Here is an 8,486-nt window from a genome sequence, read left to right on the forward strand (position 1 = left end):
TCAAATACGCTCCTTTTTTTTCTTGTTCACACTGTAACAGCTGAATTCAGTGGATTCTTGTGTTTCAAGGTTTGAATATACAGAAATATGTGTTGTTGCATGTCTTGATTGGGCGTTTCCCCTGATGTCTCCTACAGATTGTTTGTTTTGGAGGTTATGAAGAGTGAGGAGGAGGCAGTGTCGGTGTGGATACGGTGATGATGATGATGAAATGTGTTGCTAAGGCAGGACTGGGGGACAGTGTGTGTACTGTGTGGAACATACAATACACATGTCGACACGCAGTGTATTGTTTTGCTGCACCTGCACAGTGTGACGGTATCGAAGGTAAAACTGGAAGAATTCATCACTTCACCGTCCTTGATCTCATTTTCTCATTTCAAAACAAATCAAAATCAAAAAGAACGAAACCCAACCCGAGATTCTGTTGCACAAACACACGGTTGCTTATCGGTCTGTGTCAACATCCGCCCGTTGTCACCGTCAATAATTAATGACACATTTAGCTCTTGAGTAGCCCGACACATCTGCCACAGTCTCATTGTTGGCTGCTTGGCTGGCAGCCTCCACTCAGCCACTGAGCTGAGCGGCTATTGATTTCCGGCCCTGTTCGGAGGTGTCGTGCTGAATCGTGTCCCGGCCGCACGAGAAGGAGATCCACCCTCCATTTATCAATATGAGTCTGCTGATGTGTTCCTCCCCTGTGACTGTGTGTCTGCCTCCGTCTTCATTAAAGGCTCTGGCTGCAGCTGTGTGCGCAGGTCCGTCAAACACCATCACATTTCCACGGTGCTGTTTATTTTTCTCTGCTACACCAAGTCTGCACATCCCCTTTGTTCAATGAAAAAAACAAAAAAAACAAGGTGTGCTATTGGAGAAAAGTAATTCGTCCTGACTTGAAATCAAAAGAGCACATTGAATAGTTGAGCTTTTCTTTGAATTGGAACAATTTCACAAGTGTATTTGTGCATGTTTAACACGCTTAAAGATTGGTTTGTGTGCTTTGAAAAGCTGAAAAATTTAAACACTTTAAAAAAAGAATGCAGGTAATTACTGTTAATTCAAACTCCAAACAAACAAATGGCTGAAAACAGTCAAGAGGCTAAAGAAGAGAGAATCTTCACTATTAAACATGATGTGTCATTACATACAGATTACTGGGACTTTGTTTGAAGACAAGACTTTAATCTGGATGATTTGTATGAATTTAGTACTTTTTCAGTTCCCAATATCTTTACAGAAGTTGAAGGTAAAATGTAGCACATAGAAATCAAAATAGCAGAAATATTTGTCAATAAAAGATACAAATGCACACACATTTCTGAGATATGGACAATAAAATCTTCTGCATGGAAGAATTAACCATTTCAAACTAGTTTACTCTCATTACTCATATGCAGTCTAGGGAATAACATGACGTTCCCAAATAAGATTTATAACATAAAGTAATGCAAAACTGTAACATCACTCGTTCTGGTAATAAAGCACTGGTAACTGTTTTCTATTGTTAAAAAAATACTCAAAACAAAAGAAAACAATGATGTATTTAAAATTACTGACGTTTCTATGAGCTCATTTCTCTTTATTTTCATCACACATGAAAACGGTTGCAGAGCTGCAGTTTCGCTCTGTCCTGCTCCTCTAGTGGGACGTTAACTTCCCCCTCATCCGACGTTAAGAAGCTCCTCAGGTGCTGGAGGTGTTTGTGCAGCTCATCGATACACATTAAATCACATTTCTACGTGCATCTGTCTGCATTGGGTGGTTTATCCCAGCTGTTCCGCTGCAGCTTCTTCTCACTGTTATCGGTTTCAAATTAAACATAACTCACTGGTTAGTTTTATTAACCAGCACTATCATCATCATCATCATCATCATCATAACAAATGAGGGACTATCTTCTGGAGGAAAAAGGTTCACGCCTTCAGTTGAGTTCCAATCACTTGTAGGATCAATTCAAATATGTCTGTAACACAATTTAAGTCTAAAGAATGATTCACAATCGTCTCCTGCTTGAAGGTATTGGACTTTTTTCTTTTAATCTAATGCTGACAAAATCCATCCGCTGTGAAATGACCTCTGACTTTTATCAGATGTAGAGATTTCTCCATCTATTTTTGTTTTCCCAAACCGGACCAGATTAAAATCTTTGTCCCGGTTGCACTTTATTGTACACAGACTGTGTCACACAGGGCTGGTAGATGTAGTTGAACTGACAGAAAGAAAAATAAGCACAATCAAACCCACCCTAAGCTTCCACTTATCGGAGGAACCGATGCCAGCCGCCCTCAAAGCTCCCTCTGTGTCCCCGGGGCGCTGTGAAAAACAGTAACACAAGAAACATCCGGAGCCGATAAACACCGTGACCGTAACGCATGAATCTGGAGGTTATGATTGCTATCCTCCACACAGCATCTTTCAGCGGGGAAAGGAGAGGCGTGAGAGAAAGTATGGAGGAATTAGTGAGGAAGAAAGAGAGGAGGATGCAATTTCAGAGTCGGGGATTTTCTCCTCCACTTTCTGATAACAAGAGAAACTCGTGAAATGTATCTCTGCTGTTTTCTCTCCTTTCTGTCCTCTTCTTTCAGTTTCCAAACGTTTTTTGTTTTCCGTAGTTTCAAAAAAGTTATCTCAATAAGAGAAATGTCTTGAAAGTAAGTATGTTATGTAGGTTATGTTTAATAAATGTAATGCCGTGAAATGACCAACTTTCTATTCAAAGTCTCCAATGAACTGATCTCTCACACAGTTCGGCTCACTGGCCAGGAGCTCAAGGACAAAGAGAGGTTTCAGAACAATGACCGTACATTAATTACCCAGGTCACTGTATTCAAAAGAGCTTCAAACATGACAGATCGAAATCATTTTTACCTGAGTGGATCACAGCCAAAGTAATGTCAATATTCCGAAGAAATAGCATTGATGTGCATCATGCTATAACTTGCAATTAAAAAGCCTAACAAATAACAATAAATGACATATAAAATGTGTGAGTTTTCTTCAGGTACTTTGAGGTTAGAGGCTAATTAGTTACTCTAAGTTGCCCCTCGGAGCAAGAGCTCGATGAAGCAGTACGGGAGATGGATGGATGGATTGCTGTAAGTTGATTAAAATGTTATTTCGAGAAGTGAAATTGTGCTTTTTTTTAATTAAAGCCATGGACTGGATTGACGGTTGGATTTGACATAATGGCTTTGAAATATTAGAATACATTATTGAAAGAAATATTAATGTGCAAAAATGTGCCATTTAAAACCCCTTTAGAAGATAAAATTGGAAAAAGGAGTTTGTTCTAACGTTGTGCTGTCAAGGATGTCAAAGCTTTTTTCTTCTTTCAGGATTTTCTCTTTTAAAAGTTCCCTACATTCAAAACATTCCTGGATAGTTGTGTGCTTGACGTGCATATATCTCCATTTAAATGTTATTTTCTAGGTTTTATGTCTGTTTGAATTCTGCTTCTAGTTCAGCTTTGGTGTGATGTTTGACAGAACTGAAAACATATCAATATTGTCAGAAACGTCAGATTGCGGAAGAACATGTTTTAAAAATCCTAAAAAAACTGTTGTGAGCTTCATTAAAGTATTGTATTACTGCATTTCTTGTTTGCAGACTTGTTTAAATAGGTGACCCAGTAACCTTGATTTTACCAACACTCCAGTAACCCACTGATTTACACTTTTGTTGCGGAGGGTTTGAGAGTCCCAAATAATCCCTAAAAGTTGTTATAAACCATTAAAAAAAACATACCCTGTCGGTTTGTGCATGTTTGTATTATTTTTTTTTTTTATGTTTACCTCTGCATTGACAATGCACACCCCTGGCTGCTGCGCAGACCTGCAGCCTTTTGAACAGCAGAGGGCGCTCTAAGCCCGTCCATCTCCTCCCTCACGACACCTGCAGGAGAGGACACCTCCATCCGTCCGCGGCGCCCATCTCACTCCTTTAATTGCTTCCTTCCTGTAGTTAATTGGCGCTAATCTGATCAACAACAAAACACACGACATTGCACGGTGGACGCGGTTCTTCGTGAACACTTGTGCACGTCAGATTACACCCACGAACTGCAGGTTTGTCTCGTGTCCTTGCAGAAATCACCTGTTCAGATGTGCACGGGGCTGCAGACACATTGAGGTAAGCAGGTGCGCCTCATCATGAGAGCCACACAGACGCACGCACACACACACACACGCAAAACTGCCAACTTGGAAACGTGCACGCTTGTGGCATTTCGCAGAGGTACACATGCAACTAAATACGCTTCCTCAAAATACCGCTGATGATTTTATAGTCTTCAAGGTGCAAAACTCCGACCGGATTAACTTACGACCATTTTAATATTGTCCGTTTTTACGCAGAAAGCTTCAGAAGCTGTGTGTGGTTTATGCGTATTTTTGGCGGAGTAGTAGTAAACCAAGCCAACCTAATTATCGGCCACTACTACTTACATTAGTATTTTTTGCATGCCGTCAATGGGAGTACTACTCTACTATGACCCCTCCCACTTCCTCCAACGAAATAGACCCGGCGCCAAAAAGAAATGTAGACCTAGAAATTAATGATATACGGAATTAACCACATGGCGCGTGTGTTCAGCGCGTGAGATAAGTTTAACAAAAAAGCACAGCTGCTTTTCCCGGAGATTTAATTTTGGTTGTGCTGCTTTTTTTTTTTTTTTTTTTACTGCCGGCGACAGTTTCGCGGGAAAACTCGGCGGAGGGATACAGAAGACGCTCCGCGGTCGCTTTTTATTGCAGGTCGCTGCGCGCTCAGCTGTGATTCTCACGCTGCTGATGACAGGGAGCAGTACGTCGTCCTCACCGGCTGGCCGCTGCAGCTCTTCCCAGACTCTTGCCTGCATGCATGCCCGCTTCACACACAACGCCGAAACCCCGCCGCGACGCCTCCGTGGAAGGATTTAATGTTACTGCCGCACTGGAATAACTTACTTTGCGCTTCTTACTTTTTTTTTTTTTTTCTTTTTTGTGCGCGCGCCTCTTGGGTCCGCTGCGTCCCTATTTCTTTCGCCTGCCAGATTAATATCTAAAACGGGTAAGACGAGGGAGCGGGGTTATTTTGAGCTTCTTATTGCAGTTTAGTGCTTTGAAATAGTCGGTTATCCCACGTTAGCAGTTTTCAAGCGGTGAATCCCGGGTTTTCCCCTCATGTCAGTGAGACACGCTGCAGCTGCACCGGTGCATGCATGCACGGCGTGCAAAAGTGTGTGTGTGTGTGTGTATGTATGTGTGTGTGTGTGGGAGGGGGTCGATGTTTTGGAGTCACCATGTGATTGTTGCTTACAAATGTTGCAGGCAGGATCGGCGCCAAAGCTCCACGTTTAAATCCCGTTTTATTTTTTCTTTCTTTCTCGCAGCTTAAAGAATAGTTTAAAGGAACGACAACATGCCGCTGAATTCAAGTTTGGCGAGTAAGAACTATGACTACGACTACGACTCCCTGCAGCCGTATTTTTACTATGACAACGAGGAGGAGGATTTCTACCCGCAGCAGCTCCAGCCTCCGGCGCCGAGCGAAGACATCTGGAAGAAATTCGAACTGCTGCCGACCCCTCCCCTCTCGCCGAGCCGCAGACCGTCCCTGTCCAGCCTCTTCCCCTCCACCGCCGACCAGCTGGAGATGGTCACCGAGTTCCTGGGCGACGACGCGGTCAACCAGAGCATCATCTGCGACGCAGACTACTCGCAGACCTTCCTCAAGTCCATCATCATCCAGGACTGCATGTGGAGCGGCTTCTCCGCCGCCGCCAAGCTGGAGAAGGTGGTGTCTGAGCGGCTCGCCTCGCTGCACGCCGCCCGCAAGGAGTCTCCGGTGGCCGAGAGCAGCGGCTCGGAGCCCGCCGGTGCTGCAGCCGCAGCGTGGAGGCTGAACAGCAGCTACCTGCAGGACCTCAACACGTCCGCGTCCGAGTGCATTGATCCATCGGTGGTTTTCCCCTACCCCATCGCTGAGACGCCCAAGCAGAGTGTCGGGACTCTGCCCAGCAAGGATCTGGGACTGGACACGCCGCCCAACAGTGGGAGTAGCAGCAGCAGCAGCTGTAGTGACTCAGGTAAGATGCAGGACATGCTCTCATCCTGCAGACACACCCGTCTGCACCTCAGGATGTCCCTCTGAGTGTGCATGGCGGACTCCTATGAGTAGCTTCAGACTGCATGTTGCTTTAGTGCTTGCACTCAGATTTGGTGGCAGGAGGCAGAGGCATGCTGCCAGGTCCACCCAGTTCATGTCAGACTGCTGTCAGATGAGCTGGAGGGCATGGCTGCAGCTGATGCTGGAGCGTGCACTGGTCTGCATACATTGCAGCCCCTCCCTATGTTGCAGGATATCAACCCTGATGTTGCAACATAATGTGAATAATTTGTTTATGTTTCAGAAGATGAAGATGAAGATGGAGAGGAGGAGGAGGAGGATGAGATGGAGGAAGAGGAGGATGACCAGGAAGAGGAGGAGGAGGAGATTGATGTGGTAACGGTAGAGAAGAGGCAGGCGGTGAAACGGTGCGACCCCAGCCCGCTGGAGAACCGGCATCCGAGCCCGCTTGTGCTGAAAAGGTGCCATGTCTCCACCCACCAGCACAATTACGCTGCCCATCCATCCATGAGGCACGAGCAGCCGGCTGTCAAGAGGCTGAAGCTGGAGAGCAGCAGCAGCAGCAGCAGTGGAGGAGGAGGCGGCGGCGGCGGTGGGAGCGGCCATAGCAGAGTCCTCAAACAGATCAGCAGCAATCGCAAGTGTTCAAGCCCGCGCTCCAGCCCCCGGACGTCAGACACCGAGGACTATGACAAGAGAAGGACTCACAATGTGCTGGAGCGCCAGAGGAGGAACGAGCTCAAGTTGAGCTTCTTCGCCTTGCGAGACGAGATCCCAGAGGTGGCCAACAACGAGAAGGCAGCCAAGGTGGTGATCCTGAAGAAAGCGACAGAGTGCATTTACAGTATGCAGTCAGACGAACAGAGACTCCTCTCGGTCAAAGAGCAGCTGAGGAGGAGAAGTGAACTTTTAAAGCAGAGACTGGCACAGCTACAGAGCGCTCGTGCTTAAAGTTTGGCATAAAGACTTTTTTTTGGGGGCCTTTTTTTTTAATTTTTTTTTTATGCAAGTTCAAGGCTTTGGGTGTACAGTTGTTGTTGTTGTTGTTGCATGCAAATGCAAAAAGGATTAAGTCGTTTGGAATCTTGTTTGATTTCAATGTTGAAACTGCCTCAGCTGAAGTTATGGGTGGAAGAAATATTTAAAAGTTTATTTTTATTAATAAAATGTTGAAAAATAGGGCTGTCTTGTTAAATGCCCACACTAAAATATACATTTTTATGTTTTGTATATAATTAATATTTCTTAAGAAAATGTATTTTTGGATCTCAATTGTCTGGATGTTCAGACCTGGTGTTTGGGGTTTTTCTTATGTTCCTAGATTCCTTTTGAAATATAAAAAATGTTTCTTCTTGAATTTGTGTCCTTGTTCTTGCAATGAAAAACATCTCATCACAGCTTCACTATGAACCAGACATGTTCAGGTATTGGAGCGAGACACGCCCTAGATGATGCATTATTTAGCTGGATTTAACTACAATGATGAAGTTCTGTGCATCCTGTGACTACTAAAAGGTAAAGAAGTTAGTAAAAATGAACTTATTTGCAGGTTAATATCAAAAAGAAAAAGTCAGGGTTTTATTGCATTAAAATGCCACAATATTACAAATAAGGCAGTCCATCTAGGAAGTCACGCCTTAAGCTCCCTGTGGAACGTCACATTGTAAATAAATATATTTAGCTGTCTGCTCAATAAGGTAAAACACTGACATTTAAAGCCATTCACTAAGCTTTTTTTATCCTTCATTCTTGCTGCACTGGCGTACTGGTTTGCAATCTTGCATCCGTAATAATAAAGTTTTGGACTCTTAAGCGTGCAGTTTATTTTCTCTGTACATGTAGATATTTTCTCACACACACTCCCCAAAAACATGCATTTGTGGCCAAGCGGTGACCCTGAATCGCCTGTAGATGTGAATATGATGGGCATGCGTCATGTGCAGGGTTTACACTGCCTTTGCTCCATATTGGCTAAGATCAGCTCCAGCTCTGCAACCCTGAAGTGAATAAAGCAGTTTGGAAGATGGATGGATGGTCCTTATTATTGGACCTGGCTATCAAAACTACAGATAGACTCGTTCTGCTCAAATAGAATTCTGAGATCAATCTAAATTTGGACAACAAAACACCTGATTAACAGTTGTATTTCAAGTAACCAAATATGGATCTGCACCACATTTACACTGTTCCAACGTGTTTCTGGCCAGAGATTTTTTATTTCTATGGCAAAACAAACCGAAACAGAGTCAGATTTACATTTAATAAGAAAATATGCGAAATAAACAAAAAAGTCACTTAAGTATATAAAACTACATAAGAAAATCTCATTGTATGACACTCAGTGAGTCTCATCCGCATCTCCACAGTGTTTCTGTGTT

At 43.8% G+C, this 8,486-nt stretch overlaps 1 protein-coding gene across 1 annotated transcript; it reads left to right on the plus strand.

Annotated features, from left to right (window-relative positions):
* The first annotated feature begins 4,774 nt into the window (after nt 1-4,774).
* On the plus strand, nt 4,775-7,463 carry myca (MYC proto-oncogene, bHLH transcription factor a). Its single transcript, XM_080489487.1, has 3 exons — nt 4,775-5,049; nt 5,372-6,067; nt 6,392-7,463. Exons 2-3 carry the CDS (start codon nt 5,401-5,403, stop codon nt 7,057-7,059), a joined length of 1,335 nt encoding a protein of 444 aa, XP_080345613.1. The 5' UTR covers nt 4,775-5,049; nt 5,372-5,400; the 3' UTR covers nt 7,060-7,463.
* Nucleotides 7,464-8,486: the final 1,023 nt, after the last annotated feature.

Source organism: Lipophrys pholis (genome assembly GCF_963383615.2).
Source record: "Lipophrys pholis genome assembly, chromosome: 20".
Lineage (NCBI taxonomy): Eukaryota > Metazoa > Chordata > Actinopteri > Blenniiformes > Blenniidae > Lipophrys > Lipophrys pholis.

Excerpts from the sequence above, each read along its gene's own strand:
- myca (XM_080489487.1), top strand. The coding sequence starts at position 5,401 with ATGCCGCTGAATTCAAGTTTGGCGAGTAAGAACTATGACTACGACTAC. Across the intron at positions 6,068-6,391 it reads CAGCAGCTGTAGTGACTCAG|AAGATGAAGATGAAGATGGA; the intron begins GTAAGATGCAGG and ends TTTATGTTTCAG.